This window comes from Oncorhynchus gorbuscha, linkage group LG13, assembly GCF_021184085.1.
Source record: "Oncorhynchus gorbuscha isolate QuinsamMale2020 ecotype Even-year linkage group LG13, OgorEven_v1.0, whole genome shotgun sequence".
Classification (NCBI taxonomy): Eukaryota; Metazoa; Chordata; class Actinopteri; order Salmoniformes; family Salmonidae; genus Oncorhynchus; species Oncorhynchus gorbuscha.
Genome location: NC_060185.1, coordinates 25150458 through 25177636, shown reverse-complemented (window position 1 = coordinate 25177636; position 27179 = coordinate 25150458). Strand labels below are relative to the sequence as shown.

Below are 27179 nucleotides of genomic sequence, written 5' to 3'. Positions count from 1 at the left end.
GTCAATGCTGAGACCAAAGTCTCTTTTCCAGATGAGCCCTGTTTTGCACAACAATACATAATAAACAATACATCAATACATATACAATGTACACAGTAAACTACACATCCATAGACATATAAAAATACACATTATTATACACAACAATAGTTTGGGGAAGAATTAGCATATGCTTGCATAAGGAATCAAAGCCCTCTCAGAAATGGCAGCTGAGAGAGGGGTGAAGGGGACAGCGTGTTCGGCCCTTTTCATTCACATGACACACTTCCACATGTACCTCTTATTCATCTGGGAACCCAGAACCAAAGCTGGCCAGCTAGTCTGTCACGAGTGACTAACTTCCTACAATGGGAATATCCAGAAACAGTTATTATGCTGCAAATAGCAGCATCTGCTGTAGCCGTGAGCAACCTCTCCAACAATTAGCTGACTAATGAAGAAGAGTTCCGCACCGAAGAGTGCTGCAGGGATGGCACCAGAGAGAGACTCCACATTATGGCCAGCCGTTCTTAGCCTGCTAACTGAATCTCATTTGCTCCACTGGAGAAGCAGGACACTAACACTTCATTCACATTTGCCCTAAAATTCCAATGTGAAACAGATATTTATTGAGGAGCACTACTTCAAAGTTCTTAACAGCTATGAGATGTCTTTTTCATAGTTTAGCTTGGGTTTCAATTCTCTTTCTGGATTGTAGAATGTAGTAGTTTAATGTATAGTAGTACAACATATCCCATCGGGTTCACATCACAATACTGTTTAAAACTCTATGGGGGAAGAACACATCAAGACTAAAATGTCAGAAACAGTAATAACAGACATAATAGTAAGCCCTTCAACAGGTTCAACACAGCACAGTGAATGAATGGTCCTGCTCACACGCACCCATGCATGTGTTAGAGACAGACAACCTACGGCTGTTCAAACAGGGCTTTAGAGACAATATGGTGTCAGCGAGCATAGTGGTCCCTCTGCTTGTTCCAAAGCACTGCAGATGTGTCAACGTCCTCGTTATTCTTTCATTCAAAAGTGTAATTACAGTCACAGACGCACAATGGCAGCAGTTCCAACATGCCTAGGGCATAGAAGAACATAGAGGATGAAAAGTGACATAGCCGCGACAAGGTGACATAGCCGCGACAAGGTTTTAAGAAAGAGAGACAGGGTCCACAGCACACCGGGTCACTTTCTCCCATCTAATCTCGCTACAGAATCAGATTAGGAGGATACATTTGGTGACAGCAAGAGAATAAGAAGATGATGTGAATGTCTGTGGTGAGAAAGAGAGTGTCTTGATAATTTTTTGGTCATTCCCAATTGTACTATGTAGTCTGTTTAAAAAAAAAATCTCATCAGAAAGAGTGAGACACTAAAACCTGTGTGATTTGAAATAATAACAGGGAGAATACATCCTGTGGAGGCTTTCTGTCCCAGGATTAGCTAACACAGACTGCTTATCTTAGAAGGTTCAACCTAAACATCAAATAAACAACCCCAAAACCTATCCGTCATAACATTTGATTTATTAGGATCCCCGTTAGCCGATGACAATGGTGACAGCTAGTCTTACTGGGGTCCAACACATAACAAAAAATAATTTACAGACAAAAGACTTTACAATTGACATACATTTAAAAACAGTAACATGTAGTGTGTGTGCATCTATCAGTTGCACGTACACGTCACTACATACACACAACAAGTAGGTCACATGGGGGAGAGGCGTTGTACCGGGAGTTGTTTCTTTATTTGTTTTTTGAAACCAGGTTTGCTGTTCACTTGTGCTGTATGAGATGGAATGGAGTTTGGATGTTCGGTAGCAGGAACATGCCTCCAAACCTACATGTTATTCTTCTCCATTATGGACTTATGTCATGTCAAACCTTCACACAGACATACCATTTAATTCCCTTCAAGAGTTGAAAGGCAAAATGTCTTACTGGCAATGGCATCATATTACAGCCCTATTCCAGGAAGAGCTGTGAGCATATGTGTGTGTGTGTGTGTGTGTGTGTGTGTGTGTGTGTGTGTGTGTGTGTGTGTGTGTGTGTGTGTGTGTGTGTGTGTGTGTGTGTGTGTGTGTGTGTGTGTGTGTGTGTGTGTGTGTGTGTGTGTGTGTGTGTGTGTGTGTGCGTGCTTGTGTGTTTGGTCAGTAGAAGAATTGGTCTGTGTCTGTCAAGCCTCATAGAGAACTTCATTACTGTGTTCCAAGCAGTAGCCCTTAAGATTTATGGTGGTTGTTTGAGCATGTTAGCAGCACTAGAGTGTTGGAGATGGGGAAAGGGGGATACCTAGTCAGTTGTACAACTGAATGACTTCGACCTAATGCCTTCAACCCTCTGAATCAGAGAGGTGCTGGGGGCTGCCTTAATTGACATCCACGTCTTTGTTGCCCAGGAAACTGCCTTGCTCAGGGGCAGAAGATCAGAGGTAGTTGATGGCATCCAGACTTATATATTATAAAAGGCCTCCAATCCCCTGCCTAATTCATATTGGCTCTGCCTCTATCAGTGAGGATATACATGGCTGCTCTGGCCTGGGCTAGCCTAGCAGGCATGGAGGAGATTGCAAGTGGACGTGGTACAGTTGATACTGCATGTGCTGTAAATATCAGCTGAACAAAAATCTCTCTCATTAAATAGTTCAGTTATCACCGTGAGAGGTAATTATACAACTGACTGCTTCTTAATGGGTTTTCATACATATGAATCTTCCACCGTTACTAGGGAGCAGTGTTCCCTCTAAACATGCAGAGATCATCCATTCACCTACTCTGCGTCTCACAAAGACACAGCAGTTGGAGTCTAACATTTCAAATATGGACTCTTCAGACCAAAGTACAGATTTCCACCGGTTTAATGTCCATTGCTCGTGTTTCTTGGCCCAAGCAAGTCTCTTCTTATTATTGGTGTCCTTTCGTAGTGGTTTCTTTGCAGCAAATAGACCATGAAGGCCTGATTCACGCAGTCGACTCTGAACAGGTGATGTTGAGATATGTTACTTGAACTCTGTGAAGCATTTATTTGGGCTACAATTTCTGAGACTGGTAACTCTAATGAACTTATCCTCTGCAGCAGAGGTAACTCCAGGTCTTCCTTTCCTGTGGCGGTCCTTATGAGAACCAGTTTCATCATAGTGCTTGATGGTTTTTGTGGCTGTACTTAAAGAAACTTTCAAAGTTCTTGAACTGTTCTGCATTGACTGACCTTCCATAATATGGACTTGGTATTTTACTAAATATGCCACCCCTTCTGTATACCTTGTCACAACACAACTGATTGGTTCAAACACATTAAGAAGGAAATAAATTCCACAAATTAACTTTTATCAAGCCACACCTGTTAATTTAAATGCATTACAGGTGACTACCTCATGAAGCTGGTTGAGAGAATGCCAAGAGTGTGGTGGCTACTTTGAAGAATTTGTTTAACACTTTTTTGGGTTACTACATGATTCGATATTCGCTATTTCATAGCGTTGATGTCTTCACTATTATTCTACAATGTAGAAAATAGTACAAATGAAGAAAAGCCCTTGAATGAGCAGGTGCCCAAACATTTGACTGGTACTGTATATTTTCTGGATATTTCTAGTGGTCTTAAAATTCAAAATCAAATAGCTAAATGATACTTGGTATGACCTTCTTAAAACAATTCCCCAGCTTAGACAGGGCTTAGACTCTTATGGGTTAAAAATGGAATGCAGGCCTACATTGAACACCATATATTGGCTATTGTAGGCGATATCATAGTCAACAGCCATATCCATGTGGAAATGTTATGTCATTTGCTTCATTAGTTTTGTTGATAGGTCACTCTGATAGGCCTACATTATGCTTAAATAGCCACAATAGCCTATTGGCCACTGTCTGAAACTGTAACTTAAACTGGGTACAGCCTCAGTGTTCACAGTTAATAATGCACATTGGAAGTTGCACAGAATCCTCACAAGGCCAATACATTGTTTCGGGAACATTGTTAGAGGGTGAAGTCAAGCACAGTTTCAAAACCGAAAATAACTGATTGGATGTTGTGTTTTCCCCAAAGCTGGGACAACTATAATGACAGCTGTTCTGATGGACTGCTAGATCAACATCTACAGTGTCTCTCTGCTTGTTACTGGACTTCCCCTCACAACACCTATGACCCATATTCATGACAAACATGTTTGAACACCGGTCTCAAGGTATTTCTTTTCCCTTGGACAAGCGGCATGTTATAAATGTTAGCAGGGTTTAATCTATTGACCAGTTGATTGGGTCCCTGGCTCTTTTCAGTTATTGGATCCAGGTTGATTGGATGAAGATTGATTTAAAGCACCATGCCCCTTGCATTACATATGGCAGCCATCTTATGCCACATTGGGTTCCCATTTGCTGAGTGTTAAACAAGGTCAGTTCATTTCCGTTGACAAATTGATGTCTTCATGCTATCACAGTCCCAAAGAAGCACATGAATTTGAGAGGCCTGAAATGGACTCTAATTGTATTAGATGTTCAAGTGAGAGGCCTGAAATGGACTCTAATTGTATTAGATGTTCAAGTGAGAGGCCTGAAATGGACTCTAATTGTATTAGATGTTCAAGTGAGAGGCCTGAAATGGACTCTAATTGTATTAGATGTTCAAGTGAGAGGCCTGAAATGGACTCTAATTGTATTAGATGTTCAAGTGAGAGGCCTGAAATGGACTCTAATTGTATTAGATGTTCAAGTGAGAGGCCTGAAATGGACTCTAATTGTATTAGATGTTCTGAGAGGCCTGAAATGGACTCTAATTGTATTAGATGTTCAAGTGAGAGGCCTGAAATGGACTGAAATGGACTCTAATTGTATTAGATGTTCAAGTGAGAGGCCTGAAATGGACTCTAATTGTATTAGATGTTCAAGTGAGAGGACTGAAATGGACTCTAATTGTATTAGATGTTCAAGTGAGAGGACTGTGAGCTAAACTCAATCATGTTTTTGTTGCCGTTCTCCCACCGTTGCCCCGCTCATCTAATAAATCAAAAGCCTGTGACATCATCCCCTCATTCATCTCAGCAATAATGGAATTGCGTTCATTAGAAATGTTAATGATCGTACAGGCTAATATTAGCAAACCCCTCCAGGCAAGCAATACTAAATAACCGGGGCCACACACACACACACACACACACACACACACACACACACACACACACACACACACACACACACACACACACACACACACACACACACACACACACACACACACACACACACACACACACACACACACACACACACACACACACACACACACAGAGAGAGAATATCGAACACAATTACACACACTTTACTTACACAGAGTAATACATGCAGATACCAGCGCACACACTATAACACACACGTACACACAGTACATTCACCACACACTTTAACACACACGTTAACACACACAGCGCATCACAGCAGCTATGTCAGGATCGATCAGCCGTAGACAGTGGAGGCCCAGGGGAATGATGGCAGATAATGGTTTAGAGCACAACTCTTTTGTGTCCCTCCTGGCTCGCACAGTCAAAAACACAGACACACAGTGGAATGCTGTTCTGCCTGTATGCTGCAAAGTGTGTGTGTGTGTGTGTGTCTGTAAAGTCAATGATTCTCTATATCTCCTTATTTTCTCTTCCAACAGAAATAAAATATTTTATTTAATCTCTCTTAATCTCTCTTCAAAGTACATGAGACGAGAGGGGAAGAAAACACAACAGACACTACAGTTCCCTGTAGACACAACCCAAAGGTTTGGGCGCCTGCCTCTTCCCTCTGTTCTGCTAGTGTACAGCTAGTGTACTGCTACACACACAGCACAGTACACTCAGCTAGTGTACTGCTACACACATCACAGTACATTCAGCTAGTGTACTGCTACACACACAGCACAGTACACTCAGCTAGTGTACTGCTACATACATCACAGTACATTCAGCTAGTGTACTGCTACACACATCACAGTACATTCAGCTAGTGTACTGCTACACACACAGCACAGTACACTCAGCCAGTGTACTGCTACACACACAGCACAGTACATTCACCTAGTGTACTGCTACACACACAGCACAGTACACTCAGCTAGTGTACTGCTACACACACAGCACAGTACATTCAGCTAGTGTACTGCTACACACACAGCACAGTACACTCAGCTACATGCTACACACACAGCACAGTAAATTCAGCTAGTGTACTGCTACTCACACAGCACAGTACATTCAGCTAGTGTACTGCTACACACACAGCACAGTACATTCACCTAGTGTACTGCTACACACACAGCACAGTACATTCAGCTAGTGTACTGCTACACACACAGCACAGTACATTCAGCTAGTGTACTGCTACACACACAGCACAGTACATTCAGCTAGTGTACTGCTACACACACAGCACAGTACATTCAGCTAGTGTACTGCTACACACACAGCACAGTTCATTCAGCTAGTGTACTGCTACACACACAGCACAGTTCATTCAGCCTGGCTTCTCCTGCCTTCTTTATCTGCTCTCTAACACAGAAGAGGCTCTTGGTCCTGTAGGAGTAAGAGCCCCCATTAACTGTACTGCAAGGTATTGTGTTGGAGTTACAAAGCTGTATGTGCCCCCGGAGTCAGTCCTGCTCTTTAGCTAGGAAGGACGAAGGGGGCTTAGTTAGCCTAGGTCCTATACGGTGAAGATGCTGCTGCAGCAGAGGCTCAGTACAGCCAGGGGCAGAAGGGCAAGCCTGGGTCATTAGCAGAGAGCAGCCCTCTCAGCCAGCTACACACAAACACGCACGCCACCCCCAAGGTAAACCCTTTGAAATAGGATCAGGGAGCCAACCATATGGTTTCCGCCTAACAACGGAGGATCATTGGGAGAGGGATGTGCTTGGCTGGCTGGCTGGCTAGGAAGGACATAAGCTTGACAGTAATGCAGAAGGAAACTAGGCAGCAAGATAAACTCCACCCACTACAAGGAAAACTCCACCCACTACAAGGAAAACTCCACCCACTACAAGGAAAACTCCACCCACTACAAGGAAAACTCCACCCACTACAAGGAAAACTCCACCCACTACAAGGAAAACTAAATCAACGTTAATGGCAGAAAAGGAACAATTACATCCAGTGCAGCTGCTGCCCTAAAGGACTTGATTGATTATTTTATTTGTTGCAGATGCCCAGAGTCAGTGACAACCTGGGTGAGGAAGCTGGGCAGGGAACACACACACAGACACACACCAATTGAATGGTAGCCCTGCTAATTGAGAGTGAGGTAGTGGGCCATGCAGTTTACTCTGTCTGATCTCTCCAGACCTTCACTTGATGTCAGCAGGAGGTGAGTAGCAGCCTGGTCTGTGCAGAGAGGAAGGTTTCACACGCAGATAACATGGCCTACAGCAGCACAGACACACCCGAGGCTTCCCCTTACCACCCCACAAGCCTAGCCACCCCTTACAACCCAGGCTAGCCACCCAGATTTTTTGTCCCACTCGGAAAACAAGTCACAGTAAACGCTAGCCAACTGCTGCTTTGGTGTCAAAACCTTTGGCTGTTGATGACACCATCTTAGGTGAAAGGAAACTACATCAAACCATTAGACAGTTTGTCACTGGTTTATGAACAATAGAGGAAAGGGTTCAGGATTACAGTTTGAAATTCTAAATGATTGATTTTATTTTCTGAGGGAAAAAGATGCACCGAGTATTACCCTGGGGATAACATGAAATTCACTTGTTTCCAACGTGGTCCCCTGGTTTTGGGACCATCCTGCCGTGGTCCCAAAACACATTCAACAGTTGAACAGATTCTCTAAGGACACCTGCTGCTCTACTGCAACACCATTAGTTTCAAGCAGGCAATTTAAAGTCAGAAAATTAAACCTTAATCACATAAAGAAATACAATTTGAATTAATTTACTTTAACAACTGAAGGGAGCATAAAAAGGTTTGAATTTGTAATACAAAATATTACAAACACCAGTCCATAATTGCATTTATATTATCAAATGTTATGCTAGTGTTTTTTGACTAGTATCGCAACATAAACTAAAGTCATTTTAGTTATGCAAATGGTATTGTAGTCACTGTTCCTCTTGTGTTATAAGGGTGGCAGGGTAGCCTAGTGGTTAGAGCATTGGACTAGTAACCGAAAGGTTGCAAGTTCAAATCCCTGAGCTGACAAGGTACAAAATCTGTCATTCTGCCCCTGAACAGACACTGTTCCTAGGCTGTCATTGAAAATATGAATTTGTTCTTAACTGACTTGCCTAGTAAAATAAACGTAAAATAAAAATAAATAAATAACAAAAATGCAATTACAATGTGTTAATACTACAGTGTTACTACACAAGTATAACAGCAATTTCAAGCCCAAGTGTTACGTATTCTTATTTCCATGTGTCAATAAAAACCTATTATTATCATATTTCAATGACTCATTATGCAAGAAATACTGGCATTTCAAGTATAATAGAACTTCACTAGTAGCACAATGGACACTATTAACTGCAAGTTTGTCTCAATTGACAAACACTAGTTAATGTGGCCTCTCGCTACAGACAATTGAGCAGCATTGTTTGGAGGTGCAGCTTCATACAGATTCAATGCACATGAAAAAACAGAGTCAAAATAATGCCTATTTACACCGTCTCCTGGATTGAACCACTTATGGAGCCAGATAACGCTTTAGACAAATGCGTCATGCCACCCATGGACGACGACACATGGTTTTCCTGCTTCCTGATGGAGAGTCAATCAAACGCTGTCACACAGGGGGCTTAGGGGGGTTCCAATGACCATGCCTGTAAACATCTCCATAGACAACTCCCCTCTCTGCTCTGAGAGGACAGTCAAAACCCTTAATGCGGTTCGCTTAATGTTTTTGTGCAGTGTAAACACTGGAAAAGAACTCAGACTCCTCAAAATAGCTCCCGGAGCAAACCGAACTGAGACCTTCCCGAGAGGTGGACTGAGTTCGGTTTGCTTGAAGTCCACGGTCCGATTCCCTTTTTTAGTGCAATGTGAACACAAAGCGCTCCAGGATCGCTTGTCATTATTCCAGTACCACACACTAGGCTACTGCAACAATGTTCCCTTGCCCATAATCCTTAGCATTGGTGCGACAAATGAGAGAAGATGCACAGGCAGGTTCGCATAAAAAAATGTGATGTTTTTGATCATTGAGTAGAGATTGTCAAGGATGCACGGAAATTCCCCAAAGGTTTGGTACTGACACAATGTTTAAATGATTTGTTGGTGACGTGATCTATAGGCTATGAAAGAGCTTTATTTTTTTGATTGTGAGGTTTGAATAATGTGAGAAAATGCCAACATATTTGGTGAGAATCACATCATAGGGTACCAAATCAATGCAAGCTCTAATAGACTTCGTATGGGATAGGCGTCCCGTCAACGGGACAGTTACAGTTGTAAGTCGATCATGACACGTGGCGCTGCATGCAGATTTTAGAGAAACAACAAATGTCGGTACATATATGTGTCTTATATCAGCTGAAAGCTTAAATTCTTGTTAATATAACAGCACTGTCCAATTTACAGAATTTATTGCTGCGAAAAAATGCCATGCTATTGTTTGAGAGCTCCTAACAACAAAACACTTTTTTTCACTGCGATTGGTTTGATAAATTCACCTCTGAAGGTGAAATGTGCACTTACATTCTGAAATCTTGCTCTGGTTTATCATCCAATGGTTCCCGGAGATAACATGAAGTGTCATTTTGTTAGATAAAATCATTTTTCATATCCTAAAAGGGTCCATGTAGCATCCACGATCAATTTTGTATTTCCACTCGTTCAATTTGCAAAGAAGGGAATCTGTGAAAATGTAACCCTAAACGTTGTTTCAACAAGTCAAATCACATTCGTATGTATTCCTCAGAGGTCCTAGAACATAACCAGACTTCACTATATCATTAGGGGTGTAGTATATCCTATAGGACACCATATTGGGTCAGAGAGCGATGCCTTCATGGCACGCCAATGACGCGGGCGGTCTTCACTTGAATGACTCTAACTTTGTCAAATAAGCACCAATCAGGGTCAAACAAAGCTAGCTAGATAGCCAATGAGCGGGGCTTTACCGGAGTATCTGTCGTAAAATGTAGCTACTAACCTTGTGCAACAGCATGCCTTTCCCTTTTGGACAAAAATTTAAAGAATATTCAGAGTTATGAAGTTGTGAAAACTGGTTGTTTTGCAAATGTTGAACTTATAATATGGCTACTAATACTGGAAAAGCTGAATCAGTCCAAGTACACAGATTTGATGATATTCTTGCAGAAAAATTTTATATGAATGCAAATGTCTTTGCGCAAATGTACCTGGGTGACATCGCACTAACTGTCGTGCAGTTTGCTCATACTCAAGTTATCCGTCTGAAACGTTGCACATACACTGCTGCCATTTTGTCGACACCATCGGAACTATAACCAGAGTGACAGCTAGAACTGGGAACTTTGTTGCATTTCAAAGATGGTGGTACAAAAAAAGTTGTTGTTTTTCTTTGTATTTTCTTCTACCAGATCTATTGTATTATATTCTCCTACATTCAATTCACATTTCCACAAACTTCAAAGTGTTCGCTTTTAAATGGTACCAAGATTATGCATATCCTTGCTTCAGGGCCTGAGCTACAGGCAGTTGGACTTTTCGAAAATCGAAAAGGGGGGGCTTTTATAAAGGGGCAGTAGCCTACATTGAGTATACTTTTTAAGCATTATTCAATCTGCAGTTATTCTTCTGCTATTTATCCTGTTACAAGTAATATTTACGTGTTAATATTATGTTATGGATTATAATTATCTATTAGCTTCCTAAATGGTATGATTGTCCTGAACTATGTAATAGAAAGAGGACTCGGACAACAAAAATGTTAATGTGAACTGGCAAGAGAGCTGAGTCCTCACTCAAAGGCAAGGGCAGTGTGAATACAAAGCTTTTTTTTACCCCAGAGATCACTTTAAAGAGGACTAAGATTGGTTATTTTAAAGTGGACTATATGTGAAAACACCCTTAGACGCTGGGCTCCCCTCTCCTTCCCTTTATCTCTATTCCTGTTCCCCAGAGCCTTCTAATCGATGGCCTTATCTGCCATCAGCCCATCTCCCACTCTCTGAGAGAGAGAGAGAGAGAGAGAGAGAGAGAGAGAGAGAGAGAGAGAGAGAGAGAGAGAGAGAGAGAGAGAGAGAGAGAGAGAGAGAGAGAGAGAGAGAGAGAGAGAGAGAGAGAGACAGAGAGAGAGAGAGAGAGAGAGAGAGAGAGAGAGAGAGAGAGAGAGAGAGAGAGAGAGAGAGAGAGAGAGACAGAGAGAGAGAGAGAGAGAGAGAGAGAGAGAGACAGAGAGAGAGAGAGAGAGAGAGAGAGAGAGAGAGAGAGAGAGAGAGAGAGAGAGAGAGAGAGAGAGAGAGAAAGAGAGAGAAAGAGAGAGAAAGAGAGAGAGGCTGAAGTATCAGCTTGAAGTTATCCCATGTCAGCTTGCCTTGCAGTGAGCCAATATCCAGGGATATAAGTACTAACTCAGCTCTAGCACGCACGGATCACAGAGCGCACTGGGCTGGCTCATTAGTCGTGGGCATTCCTGGCCCTCCTCCATGGCAATCCTACGAGCGTCAACCAAACACTGAGTCATGCCAGCTGGTCACCCGAGTGGCGGACCACAGGCAGTACGTCTTGCTGTATGTGTAACATGTGAGTCACATGTAAAGACAGGTTTATGTGTGGAAGAGTCTGGTGTGACTTCAAGAGGGCCATATGTGGCAAAGAGGACCCTCTGTCTGTAACAAACCAGTAAGAACAGTGAATTTGTACATCTTGCCCCAGTGTTAAGGAAAACCTAGCAATTAACAGCATATGATTTTTCCTATCTTAGGTCAGCTAAAGAAAGAGAGCCCTATTCTCAGGATAGGAGTCCTGAGGAGGCAGATGGGAAATGCTCTCTTTGGGAAACGTGCTCACAATCTAATAGAGAAGCTAAAAATAAACATGAGTGCCAGGCCTTTAAATCAAGATGTCGTCTTTGGCAATGCATTTTTAATTAACAGCTGAATTTTCTAAGGATGAGAGGGACACTGTCAAGCATTCGTCATCCCTGCTTCAGCAAAGCTAAAGAGACACTCTCTCTGATTAGTATTTTAACAGGCATTTGAGTTCTGCCTCATCAATTGCATACTTTTTTAAAATACGATCTAGGGCCGACCGATTGCGCCGATTACAAAACATTCACATACGACGACTGACATCAGACAGTGTGTTCTCTCTATTGTGGGGCTTCTTTGTCAGTCTCTCAGCCAAGATCAGCTAAGCGAAGCAAATAAGCATGGATAGTTTTTTATTTGATTTGAGCTAAAAAAAAAACAGTTACATGACTACCACAATCTGGACCCCCTCTGCATACTAGGAACATTCTGAAACAGCTGTTGATTGCTGTTATGAAGTGTGGAGTTGTGGACAGGGTCAACGAGGTCTGGGATAAGCTGCCAGCCGCAGGTGACTGTAGGGTTAAACAGGCATATATCCATAACAGTATTTCCCCTCCCTTCACCCCAGCAGTACTTCAAAAGGTAAGTCCTGCACTCGCCGTTCGTCTTAGTCTGTGCATCTGCCAAATGCAGGCCTCTTAAGAGCTGCTTCTGACTGACGTGGCTGCTGCTGCTTTAAAGAAAATAGGCTGTCTGAGAGCCTTTTATGCTCAGGGTATTAAAAGCCTCAAGTAGCCAGTCGGCAGGCTTCATAATCATCCCCCAAAAAACAAAGAAACGACAGTGAATGAGGCTGGAAAGTCAATGGTTAAGATGGATAATCTAGGGAAAGGGGTGTTTTGTTTTGTTGACTGGGACACGACACGATACACACAATGACGGTGCTGTGTTGGTGAACTGTAAAGTTGGTATTGAGCTGCAAGAATGGTGGTGTGCTGTGCAAGGGTCATTGTGAGCAACAGAGGGTCAAAGGTCACTGTAAACGCAGCACTTCCTTCATGTCAGCCCTGGAATCAGCGACATTGGATAATGTGTGGATTACCAGAAGACCAGTCAGAGACTAGTTACATATTATGTCCTGAATAAGGTAGCTTTAGTGTAAAAGAACTTTAACTGGGGGTAAGACTAACTTTCTCTTCAAATCTGATGTAAGGTTTTCAAAAATGTATTTGCTTGTTGTTCTAATCTTTTGATATACTTCTAGTCTCTCGTTTACCCAGGTATTGTACCTGCACATGAAGGTTAACAATTAAACAGTTAAAGGAACTTTTGTCATCATTAATCCATTGATTGTCATTCACCTCCTAATGTTTCTCTTAAGCTCAATCAGCAGCATTTGTAGTCTAAATCTATTTCACCTGCCTTGTAAACACCTATGGAAGAATGACCTGACCAGCGTTTGATCAACATCTCACTGCAGGTCACACAGGTCAATGAGTCTGACACAGGGCAAGGCAAGAGATAAGAACACACACATACACATGTCTGAACCTTTCCTCACTTCTCAACTCTTTAAAACAATACTGGAATAAAGAATATCAGGTTACAAACATGAAGATGGCAACTGGGAACAAGCAGCCTCTTTGAACCAATAAACCAGAAGGATGTGTGTGTGTGTATGTGAGTGAGTGAGTGAGTGAGTGAGTGAGTGAGTGAGTGAGTGAGTGAGTGAGTGAGTGAGTGAGTGAGTGAGAGAGAGAGAGAGAGAGAGAGAGAGAGAGAGAGAGAGAGAGAGAGAGAGAGAGAGAGAGAGAGAGAGAGAGAGAGAGAGAGAGTTATTAGGCTAAGGAGGAGGGGGCAGGTCTTAACACCTCAAACCCCACTCATCTCTTTGTGACCACACAAACACATTCCACATAAGGATCAAACCCCAATCATCTCTCTGTGACCACACAAACACATTCCACATAAGGATAAAACCCCAATCATCTCTCTGTGACCACACAAACACATTCCACATAAGGATCAAACCCCAATCATCTCTTTGTGACCACACAAACACATTCGATATAAGGATCAAACCCCAATCATCTCTCTGTGACCACACAAACACATTCCACATAAGGATCAAACCCCAATCATCTCTCTGTGACCACACAAACACATTCCACATAAGGATCAAACCCCAATCATCTCTCTGTGACCACACAAACACATTCCACATAAGGATCAAACCCCAATCATCTCTCTGTGACCACACAAACACATTCCACATAAGGATCAAACCCCAATCATCTCTTTGTGACCACACAAACACATTCCACATAAGGATCAAACCCCATCATCTCTTTGTGACCACACAAACACATTCCACATAAGGATCAAACCCCAATCATCACAAACACATTCCACATCTGTGACCACACAAACACATTCCACATAAGGATCAAACATTCCCACTCATCTCTTTGTGACCACACAAACACATTCCACATATGGATCAAACCCCAATCATCTCTCTGTGACCACACAAACACATTCCATATAAGGATCAAACCCCAATCATCTCTCTGTGACCACACAAACAAATTCCACACAAGGATCAAACCCCAGCTAACAGCACGGAAACCAACAACTTAAAGGGATAGTTCACCCAAATTACAAAATCACCTTGGTTTCCTTACCCTGTAAGCAGCCAATGGACAAGGTATGACAGCAATCCATGCTTTGGTTGTATTTCCCTGGCACTGTTCCAAATGCTAACATTTTAGCTTTTGTGGCACAAATCCCATGATTTGAACATGATGAGTTAAAAATGCTAATATCGGTCCCATAACTTGGATGGGATTTGTGTCACAAATGCATTTGGAAACATAGTGCCCTATAAAATCTGCCTTGCGGAGAAAGCGGACTGAAACACGGAATCCAGACATTAAAACAAAATTCAACAATATAAAAAAGGTATTGAGCAGGAAATCAACTAAATGTATTGAACTTAGAAAATTCATGAATTTGTCTAAGTTAATCATAAGACATGAACTACATGCATCAGTGATTTCTGAAAGGGCACAGGAACACCCCTGTGTGTGTGTGTTTGTGCCTATGTGTAGCCATTAGCGATTACACTAATGATAGCCTACTTTTGGTATGAAAGTCTTCCTCAATTAAATGAGGAAAATCCTTCTCAATTAAATGTTAACTACAAAGAAGTGAGTGATATCATGATTATTTGCATCAATCCAGTCGCCATTTGCTTTGTAAACTCTGCATTAACTTGAGCGCTACAGAAGCATCGCTAACCAAACAACGGCCTCTTGCTGGTGCGCACTTGCATTAATAAGCTATTCATTTTTTATTCAACCTTTATTTAACCAGGTATGCTATTTGAGAACAAGTTCTCATTTACAACTGTGACCTGGCCAAGATAAAGCAAAGCAGTGCGACACAAACAACAACAGAGTTACACATGGAATAAACAAACATACAGTCAATAATACAATAGAGAAAGTCTATATATATATGCTCCAGTTTCAACTATTCTGCCTGCGGCTATGAAACCTTGACCTGTTTACCGGACGTGCTACCTGTCCCAGACCTACCTGTCCCAGACCAGACTTTTGGCCTTTCTAGTGAGTTTTTCCTTGCCACCGTGCTTCTACACCTGCATTGCTTGCTGTTTGGGGTTTTAGAGTGTGTTTCTGTACAGCACTTTGAGATATCAGCTGATCTAAGAAGGGCTATATAAATACATTTGATTTGATATATACAGTGTGTGCAAATGAGGTAGGATAAGAGTGGTGAGGCAATAAATAGGCCATAATGGCGAAATTATTACAGTATGGCAAATTAAACACTGGGGTGATAGATGTGCAGAAGATGAGTGTGCAAGTAGCGGCACTGGGGTGCAAAGGAGCAAAATAAATCAAATAAATAACAATATGGTGATGAGGCAGTTGGATGGGCTATTTACAGATGGCTATGTACAGGTGCAGTGAGCTGCTCTGACAGCTGGTGCTTAAAGCTAGTGAGGGAGATATGAGTCTCCAGCTTCAGGGATTTTTGCAGTTCGTTCCAGTCATTGGCAGCAGAGAACTGGAAGGAAAAGCGGCCGAAGGAGGAATTGGCTTTGGGGGTGACCAGTGAAATATACCTGCTGGAGCGCGTGCTACGAATAATCTACATGAATAATCTAACTAAGAGTATCAATGGATAAACACTCCAATGCAAGACAAAATATCCTCTTTGCCCATAGGAGAAGATTAGCTACACTGTGCTGCTAGTTTTAGAGGCCATTAATAAAACGACCCAGTACATTCCTAACATAAGCAGCACCTCCTGCACAAAATATGAAGACAGACATGTTCTACAAGCTCTACTGTCCTTCGTTTACAGTCACAAAAACATAATTCTATTCAAAATGTTACAGTTTACCCATGTCTAATACTTCTTACAACTGTGTTAGTTACAGAAGCAAATGGTTTGGTTTTGGAACCGCTTTGATAACAACAAATACCTGTTGGACTTTAGAGTAAAGTTTGGTTGAGAAGTAGAGAGAGAGAGAGAGATCAGCTGGGTCCAGTACACTCCTGGAGGCAGGCAGGCAGGCAGGCAGGCAGGCAGGCAGGCAGGCAGGCAGGCAGGCAGGCAGGCAGGCAGGCAGGCAGGACAGGCAGACACAGACAGACAGACAGACAGACAGACAGACAGACAGACAGACAGACAGACAGACAGACAGACAGACAGGCAGGCAGGCAGGCAGGCAGGCAGGCAGGCAGGCAGGCAGGCAGGCAGGCAGGCAGGCAGGCAGGCAGGCAGACGTAATCAGAGTGGAGCCAGCTTCTCAACAGGTGTTGTTTTTATAGACTCCTATCCTAATCTCCTTTGGTATACTGATCTGAAAACACAGGATGGATGAAAGAAAGGTGGTTGATAACTACTGGGATTTTTATTTCGAAGATATGAATTCATATTTCCTTCAAATAAAATGTTTTCCCTTTCCTAGAGTCATTCATTTCTAAATAAAGATTTGACTGATTATCTTTGTGAAGTCGGCCCAGTCACCCCCACTTTACAATAACAACCTCTCCCTCGCCCACTTTACATTAACCATCTCTCTCGCCCACTTTACAATATCAACCTCTCCCTCGCCCACTTTACAATAACAACCTCTCCCTCGCCCACTTTACAATAACAACCTCTCCCTCGCCCACTTTACAATAACAACCTCTCCCTCACCCACTTTACAATAACAACCTCTCCCTCGCCCACTTTACAATATCAAACTCTCCCTTGCCCACTTTACAAACAAAACCTCTCCCTCGCCCACTTTACAATAACAACCTCTCCCTCGCCCACTTTACAATAACAACCTCTCCCTCGCCCACTTTACAATAACAACCTCTCCCTCACCCACTTTACAATAACAACCTCTCCCTCGCCCACTTTACAATAACAACCTCTCCCTCACCCACTTTACAATAACAACCTCTCCCTCGCCCACTTTACAATAACAACCTCTCCCTTGCCCACTTTACAATAACAACCTCTCCCTCGCCCACCACAAGTAATCATTCCCAACCATTGTGGAACTAAGATTCTTCGGTCAAAAGTCCGGTCGCAACATGCATGAATGCACATGAATAATCTAACTAAGAGTATCAATGGATAAACACTCAATGCAAGACAAAATATCCTCTTTTCCCATAGGAAGAGATTAGCTACACTGCCATGTGCTGCTAGTTTTAGAGCCCTTGGCTTAAGCGTATAGATAGCCAAAGGAATTAAAATTTAACCTGAGAAGCCGAATTCCATCTGGGCTGTACCCAGTTGAGCACATGACACAAGCTCTCTATGCCAGGGCAAAGCCAATTACTCCACATTTCACAGCTGCACGCATCACTGCACGCATCACTGAGCACTTTGATGCATTTACTGCACTGGAGGGCACTCCAAGAGAGAAGGTCCACTGATAACTAATAGCCCCCCACTGCAGGTTTCCTGCCCCGTATTTTGGCTCTGGTTTGGAACGGATAGCTATGCAGTTAACTTATGGCTTTAACTAACTCCACAACATGAGTCAGACCTCCAACTTAGATGGTGTTTAAGGGAGCCACCACTGCTTCGGGATATCCCTGATCATGTGCCTGCCAGGCCAGCACTGGTGTTGGTCTGCTCACATGTAGCCTATATAATCAGTTTATATTTATTTATTTTATTTCACCTTTATTTAACCAGGTAGGCAAGTTGAGAACAAATTCTCATTTACAATTGCGTCCTGGCCAAGATAAAGTAAAGCAGTTCGACATATACGACAACACAGAGTTACACATGGAGTAAATAATACAGTAGAAAAATAAGTCTATATACAATGTGAGCAAATGAGGTGAGAAGGGAGGTAAAGGCAAAAAAAGGCCATGGTGGCGAAGTAAATACAATATAGCAAGTAAAACACTGGAATGGTAGATGTGCATTGGAAGAAAGTGCAAAGTAAAGATAGAAATATTGGGGTGTAAAGGAGCAAAATAAATACAGTAGGGAGAGAGGTAGTTGTTTGGGCTAAATTATAGATGGGCTATGTACAGGTGCAGTAATCTGTGAGCTGCTCTGGCAGCTGGTGCTTAAAGCTAGTGAGAGAGATAAGTGTTTCCAGTTTCAGAGATTTTTGTAGTTTGTTCCAGTCATTGGCAGCAGAGAACTGGAAGGAGAGGCGGCCAAAGGAAGAATTGGTTTTGGGGGTGACCAGAGAGATTTACCTGTTGGAGCACATTCTACAGGTGGGTGCTGCTATGGTGACCAGCGAGCTGAGATAAGAGGGGACTTTCCCTAGCAGGGTCTTGTAGATGACCTGGAGCCAGTGGGTTTGGCGACGAGTATGAAGAGAGGGCCAGCCAACGAGAGCGTACAGCTCGCAGTGATGGGTAGTATATGGGGCTTTGGTGACAAAACGGATGGCACTGTGATAGACTGCATCCAATTTTTTGAGTAGGGTATTGGAGGCTATTTTGTAAATGACATCGCCGAAGTCGAGGATCGGTAGGATAGTCAGTTTTACAAGGGTATGTTTGGCAGCATGAGTGAAAGATGCTTTGTTGCGAAGTAGGAAGCAAATTCTAGATTTAACTTTGGATTGGAGACGTTTGATATGAGTCTGGGAGGAGAGGTTACAGTCTAACCAGACACCTAGGTATTTGTAGTTGTCCACATATTCTAAGTCAGAACCGTCCAGAGTAGTGATGTTGAACGGGCGGACAGGTGCAGGCAGCGATCGGTTGAAGAGCATGCATTTAGTTTTACTTGTATTTAAGAGCAATTGGAGGCCACAGAAGGAGAGTTGTATGGCATTGAAGCTTGTCTGGAGGGTCGTTAACACAGTGTCCAAAGAAGGGCCAAAAGTATACAGAATGGTGTTGTCTGTGTAGAGGTGGATCAGGGACTCACTAGCAGCAAGAGCGACATCATTGATGTATACAGAGAAGAGAGTCGGTCCAAGAATTGAACCCTGTGGCACCCGCATAGAGACTGCCAGAGGCCTGGACAACAGGTCCTCTGATTTGACACACTGAACTCTATCAGAGAAGTAGTTGGTGAACCAGGCGAGATAATCATTTGAGAAACCAAGGCTATCGAATCTGCCGATGAGGATGTGGTGATTGACAGAGTCGCAAGCCTTGGCCAGGTCAATGAATACCACTACACAGTATTGTTTCTTATCAATGGCGGTTAAGATATCATTTAGGACCTTGAGCGTGGCTGAGGTGCACCCATGACCAGCTCTGAAACCAAAATGGTCGGTAATCTGTTTGTTGACTTAGCTTTCGAAGACCTTAGAAAGGCAGGGTAGGATAGATATAGGTCTGTAGCAGTTTGGGTCAAGAGTGTGTCCCCCTTTGAAGAGGGGGATGACCGCAGCTGCTTTCCAATCTTTGGGAAATTCAGACGACAGGAAAGAGAGGTTGAACAGGCTAGTAATAGGGGTTGCAACCATTTCAGCCGATAATTTTAGAAAGAAAGGGTCCATATATAGAGATTTTATATCGATTTTTAGAACAAATAAACCATAAATAAACACTACCATTCCTTGAACACCTGGTCGGAAAACTGTCATATTCCAATGATTAATTAATAATTGGAATTTCACCAACAGAAAAGCCTTACATTGCTGACGTTTGCCTGATCAGACTAAACCTCCCACCAAGCTTTGTAAACACCCTCCTCATTATGAAGCTGTATTTCCAAGATGATTATTTAGTACTGAAATACATTAAAAACACATTGGACTGAGTCTGAGTGCAACATTGTTTTTAAAATAAGAGGCCTTGAGTGCTCAGCTGGATGGGTCTCTGGGAGGGAGGGGCAAGCTCCTGAAAGCCTTTGTGCCTTTAGCGAGTACAGCGCTATAAATATCCAGGCGGGCAGCATTGGTGCAGATTAAAATCAGACAATGAGCAACAGAAAGTGATTTTGAGGAAAGGTCAGGCTAAGATTACAGAGGCGGTCTGGTGTTGCTGGGTATGCACGGAACAGGGGGAGAAGGAAAAGTAGGAGGGGGAAGACGGTGACCCTGACCAATGGTGTGTGCCGGAAAGACTACAACAAGCAGAATTCATTACCCTCCAACTCCAAACATAAGCCCAGCTAGAGATACTGTATATGCCCAGACCCAAAATAACCCTTTATCCCTTAACTGTTTTCAGATCTGATGGAAACTGATGGGAGTAAGCAATAGGGTGGAATGTTCTCTAATGCCACTGGAAGACTAGGTGGGGCCAACAACATATTACTTAAATACAGTTGGAAATTTGCATACACTTAGGTTGGAGTCATTAAAACTTGTTTTTCAACCACTCCACAAATTTATTGTGGACAAACTATAGTTTTGGCAAGTCGGTTAGGACATCTACTTTGCGCATAACAAGTAATTTTTCCAACAATTGTTTAAGGTACAGATTATTTCACTTATAATTCACTGTATCACAATTCCAGTGGGTCAGAAGTTTACATACACTAAGTTGACAGTGCCTTTAAACAACTTGTAAAATTCCAGAAAATTATGTCATGGCCTTAGAAGCTTCTGATAGGCTAATTGACTTAATTTGAGTCAATTGGAGGTGTACCTGTGGATGTATTTCAAGGCCTACCTTCAAACTCAGTGCATCTTTTCTTTTGATTTTTCTATGATGTCAAGCAATCAGCCAAGACCTCAGAAAATAAATTGTAGACCTCCACAAGTCTGGTTGATCCCTGGGAGCAATTTCCAAACGCCTGAAGGTACCACATTCATCTGTACAAACAATAGTACGCAAGTATAACCACCATGGGACCACGCAGCCGGCATACCGCTCAGGCAGGAGACGCGTTCTGTCTCCTAGAGATGAATGTACTTGTGTGAAAAGTGCAAATCAATCCCAGAACAACAGCAAAGGACCTTGTGAAGATGCTGGAGGAAACAGGTACAAAAGTATCTATATCCACAGTAAAACAAGTCCTATATAGACATAACCTGAAAGGCCGCTCAGCAAGGAAGAAGCCACTGCTCCAAAACCGCCATAAAAAAAGCCAGACTACGGTTTGCAACTGCACATGGGACGAAGATTGTACTTTTCTGGTCTGATGAAATAAAAATAGAACTGTTTGGTCATAATGACCATCGTTATGTTTGGAGGAAAAAGGGGGAAGCATGCAAGCTGAAGAACACCATCCCAACCGTGAAGCACAGGGGTGACAGCATCATGTTGTGGGGGTGCTTTGCTGCAGGAGGGACTGGTGCACTTCACTAAATAAATGTAATCACGAGGAACAAAAATGATGTGTATATATTGAAGCAACATCTCAAGACATCAGTCAGGAAGTTAAATGGGTCTTCCAGATGGACAATGACCCCAAGCAGACTTCCAAAGTTGTGGCAAAATGGCTTAAGGACAACAAAGTCAATGTATCAGAGTTGCCATCATATATTTGTGGGCAGAACTGAAAAAGTGTGTGCGAGAAAGGAGGCCTAACAAACCTGACTCAGTTACACCAGCTCTGTCAGGAGGAATTGGCCAAAATTCACCCAACTTATTGTGGGAAGCTTGTGGAAGGCTACCCGAAACATTTGATCCAAGTTAAACAATTTAAAGGCAATGCTACCAAATACTAATTGAGTGTATGTATGTATGTAAACTTCAGACCCAGTGGTAATGTGATGAAAGAAATAAAAGCTGAAATAAATCACTCTCTACCATTATTCTGGCATTTCACATTCTTAAAATAAAGTGGTGATCCTAACTGACCTAAGACAGGGAACTTTTACTAGGATTAAATGTCAGGAACTGTGAAAAACTGATTTTAAATGTATTTGGCGAAGGTGTATGTAACCTTCCGACTTCAACTGTACCTGTAGAGTGATTCCATGGCATCGGAAAATATTTTTGGTCTCAGATTGTTCTGGCAATTCTCACATAGAAACTTTATTGGGAGGAAGCATGTTTGAAATGCTTATTACATTTGTATCACAAATTATTTTTGAGAAAATCCTGATGAAAGTGGCCATTTTAGGCCCTTTTTAGACCTATACATGCCTCCTGTAAGACCGTGTGATTCGTGAACCATACATGATACATACAACATATTAGTGTCATTATACTCCTTATAGTGTGCTTTAACACATGGAGTAATATCTAGATTCTGAAATATATACTTTCACAGTCATTTATTCAACATTAAAAATATGAATATCTCAAAACAACCCTTTTAGGTTTAGTTCATTTTAAGACATATTGTTCGTAACAATATACTCTACAAGTACATCACATTTCCAGAGAGGACTTTGCTAATTCTGAAGTTCTGATCATTGAGCACCACCAACACAGTTAATGGTAAATGGATTCAAAGGGAACTCCCTCTGCTGGTGATTTGCTGAATGTTCAATCCTAAAGGAGGGCTGTGATTGGTTAATGACCTATAATGTCAATTTCTATCTATAAAATAATTTAAAGTATCAGAGCCCACTCTGGAAATATTATGTGTTTTGAAGAGTATTTTGTTCCAAACTCGAAAAATGGTAGATTTGAGATACTCATATTAATTGTTTTAATGTTGAATAAATGACTGTGAAAATGTGTGTTTCAGAATCTAAACATAGTTATGTTAGCGCACACTATAAGAATAATAAAGATACCAAGATGTTGTCTGTATCATGTATGGTACACAGATCATAAGGTCTTACAGGAGGCATGTACACTGAGTGTAGAAAACACCTTCCTAATATTGAGTTGCACCCCCCTTTGCCCTCAGAACAGCCTCAATTAGTCAGGACAAGTACTCTACATGGTGTTGAAAGCATTCCACAGGTATGCTGGCCCATGTTGACTAATATGCTTCCCACAGTTGTGTCAAGTTGGCTGGATGTCCTTTGGCTGGTGGACCATTTTTGATACACACAGGAAACTGTAGTGTGGAAAAACCCAGCAGTGTTGTAGTTCTTGACACACTCAAACTGGTGCTCCTGGCTTCTACTACCAAACCCCGTTCAAAGGCACTTAAATCTTCTGTCTTGCCCATTCACCCTTTCAATGACACATACGCAATCCATGTCTCAAGGATTAAAAATCATTTAACCTGTTCCTCCCCTTCGTCTACGCTGATTGAAGTGGATTTAACAGGTGCCAACAGTAAGGGATCCTAGCTTTCACCTGGATTCACCTGGTCAGTCTATGTCATGGAAAGATTAGTTCATAATGTTTTGTACACTCAGTGTATAGGTCTAAAAAGGGCCTAAAATGCCCACTTTCATCATGATACAAATACATTTCAAACATACTTCCTCCCAATAAAGTTTCTAGGTAAGAATTGCCCGAAAACTCAGATACAAAAAAATGATTCAGCTCCCGCTGGCGTGGAATCGCCCTATATGGCCCCTTGAGATGTACAGTAGGAGTAGCATAGGTATATGAATGGGTTGTTTTTAGAGTGGAGAAAAGAAAATGGCAGGTAGAGTTTGACTGAGGTGGTCCATGAGATGACTGATCACTGACAAACAGGACACTTGCTGAGTGATAACAGTGCTGCAGTAATACTGTAGTAGTAATTACCATGTTATTGCACTGGTAGCAACATCAAGGCCCCTCAGAATCCACATGTGCTCTGTACTTTTAAGAAGTGGTTCTATAGGCCAACTAATGTATTTCCAAAACTAAGGCACTTGAACATGGCCAGGTTGGGAGCCTTGGCCCCTTGAAGAGAGCCCAGAAACAGATGAAAGCCTAATCCCAAGTCTTAAAAACAGCTTATGGTTAAATCTGGGGATGTTACCCCCAGGACAGGTCCCTGGATCAGAGAGCTGTGTATCAAAAGCTATTTACCCTCCCACCTTCACACTCACATTTTTTTCACCTCAACCTTAGAAGTTGGATATGCTTCATAAGCTACTAAACAGTACATACACATACCTAGATTTTGAGTATTGGGGGATATAGGGGGGGGGTGAGTTCAGTCTCACTTCTGAAGATTTTTGGCCTGTGATTCCACCTAATAATTGTAACTGTTACTGACATAATCACAACATAGGCCTACATATTGATTTATACCTAACTTTGCAGCCTACTACTACACAAGGTCAGGTCACGTGCACACGGCCTCCTTAAAGAGAGCGCATGGCATCACACATTCTTTGCCTCATCCAGTAGGTAGGTAAACATATTTGTAACACTTACCAGACCACCCCAAAAGCTCCATAGCCGATGGGTCTGTCGGGCTCTATGTCCAACTGCGGCTGTAAGTGGTGCGAGTGTTGATGATGGTGGTGGTGAGCTTTGACAGCCGCAGCTTGAACTTGGGCAGGTGCCGCTGCCGCTGCCGGGCCGGGGGCTTGTCCAGGAGCTGGCGAGGGAAAGTATGGTTGTTGCTGGCTCGGGTTCAGCATTACCGCGGCTGCCGCTGCAGCTGCTGCTGTAGAAGCGTGTTGTTGTACAGGGTGGACAGCGGCGGCAGAGCCGGGGTGTTGCAAGTGATGCTGGCCCGGGTGGTGATGATGGTGGAGATGGGGAGGTGGGAGATGCGGTAGTTGGTGGTGATGGTGCGGGTGATGGGCAGCAACTGCCGAGGCGCCACCGTTGTATGCAGCCATCATTTTTGCGGCATTGGCAGCCGTTGTTCCGCACAAAGCCATTCACTCAATAACAATAAAAAAGAAAGGAAAGGAGGGATATAGGTGAAAATGCGCCTTTTATTTTACGCGAAAATAATATCCCAGGTGAAGGTAGGCTATATGATTGGGCAGATGGTGTTTAACTGGTCATTGGTTGTGACCCGATGCATACAAATCAACAAAACCAACTTGAAAAGGTTTGAATTAAATAAACATGTCAGCTATAATTCTGAGATCAACCTCACTCTCCCTGAAAGCTTTATCATTACACGGATCTGACCTACTTCTCGTAATTACATTTTCTTCCGCATGCACCGATAGCAGATAGGCCACTGAACTATTGCAATAATTCAAATGTAAATGAAGTATATTTTGTTAAAATTTTTAAATAAAAAATGCGACAGAAAAGAACCCGCACCCCCCACAATAAATAAATTATCCACGGCCCTAGGTCTCCCTCATGTTGGAAGTGGCGTCCCCCTCTCCACTGACGAAACTCGGTCAATTTCCCCTTCTTGATATTAAAAGGGAAACCGATATGTATCACATGGGAAATAGCACAGCATTCATCTTTCATTACTCAAGTTTGCCATATTGTCTGGTCCAGCACCGCCGTTGTTCCCACCGCCTGTGCTTGCATGCAGTTTGCAGAAGTTATTCGGCTTTAGGTCGAGCTACCGTTGTTCGCTAGATAGCCACTTGTAGTAGGCGTTGCGAGAACAGTATGGGAGACTTCAAATGTTCCGCATATGACAACAATTTCAATATTATGTAGCAGTAGACTGACTGCAAGAACAAATAGACCCAAGCAAAGCGAGAACGCTACCGAGATGTGATACAATGTTGCCGTTTACGACGTCTTGTAGAAATAGACTACGGACCGTTGTCCTCCCTCAGATGTCACAATTCCCGCAACCCCAGACTCCAGAAATCCGAATCATGTTGATAAAATTAGCTATATTTTTTTCTGGATAACGAGGAAAACAAATTCTTCCGACAGCACAGTCAACTTATTTTCCCCATTGGATCCCGTGTGCTCAGCTTGTTCCGCACACTATCTCCCTACGCAGCACACACATAAATCCATTAAAGGAAAATATGAATAAAAACAAAAAATATCCAAAAGTCCCTTGTATTTAGAAAACAAGCAGCCAGTGTCGACTCCCTCCAGCCGGATGGTGCTGTCAGGACCTAGGAAACATGCACAGCCAGAGAACCCAACCACTCAGTGATGGAAGGCTGTGGCTCCAATCAAAAGACGAGTTTGACGTTTTTTATGTTTTTTTAGCCAATCAGTTGCATCCAGATAGCAACCGAGGATTTACCACAAAAGTCAAGGCCTGTGGACACTTGAAACTACCGCCATTGTGGAGACCTATACTTGTATGTCGCAGTGAAATATGAATAGAACATTTGAAACCGAATGGAGAACACGGGCTCCAGTTGCTCGTAGAAATTACACGAGGAGCGCGACCCAATCATTATCCGCTCAACAAGAACGTTATCTTTTACGCACAGTGATAGACATAGGATGTAACCAGTAACTGCTTACGCCTCTTCATAAATTGCAAGGGTTTTGAAAATTGCATTCAGTAGCCTAGCCTATATGCTATCTATACACATGCCGAAAAATATTGATTTATTGTATAGCCTGCATGTTGTTATTATAGACACTTGGTAACAGTGTTACCCATCAAAATCACGGTCACACAACTTTAGCCAATGCGTTATCGACTGCCTGTTCAGGCTATTAATGATTTATAAACAAACTAGGCAAATAATTAACTTTCTACAAACATCATATAGGTTGAAAACCCTTTTACACGCCCATCAAAAACGGTACCTTAATGCAGTGTTAGTTCTACCATAATCATTCCTAAAAGACAATAGCATAACAATTTAATAAAATGTAATTTTTGTTGCCCCTCTCTGAGGTGGTGTAACTATCACATCCCTGCAGAAAGATCCAGGTACATTGCTTTGAGAGATAGTGAACATCATGGTCTGACAAGTGCAGGTGGGCAGCCATAGACACCTGCAGTCCAAGTAAATATGTCAAACATATCTCATTAAATATTGCCACTAATTAGTGTCTGGGGAGAAGGCTACTATAG

The 27179-nt window shown here is 42.5% G+C and overlaps 1 protein-coding gene across 1 annotated transcript in view; it reads right to left on the bottom strand.

Moving 5' to 3' along the window:
- LOC123992617 (serine/threonine-protein kinase NLK-like) overlaps positions 1-26285 on the bottom strand; it is a 100335-nt gene extending 74050 nt beyond the window's left edge. Inside the window, exon 1 of the mRNA XM_046293904.1 lies at positions 24632-26285. Within this exon, the coding sequence (XP_046149860.1) occupies positions 24632-25086 (455 nt within the window). The 5' untranslated portion in view covers positions 25087-26285. The remainder of the gene's footprint in view (positions 1-24631) is intronic.
- Between the last annotated feature and the right edge of the window lie 894 nt (positions 26286-27179).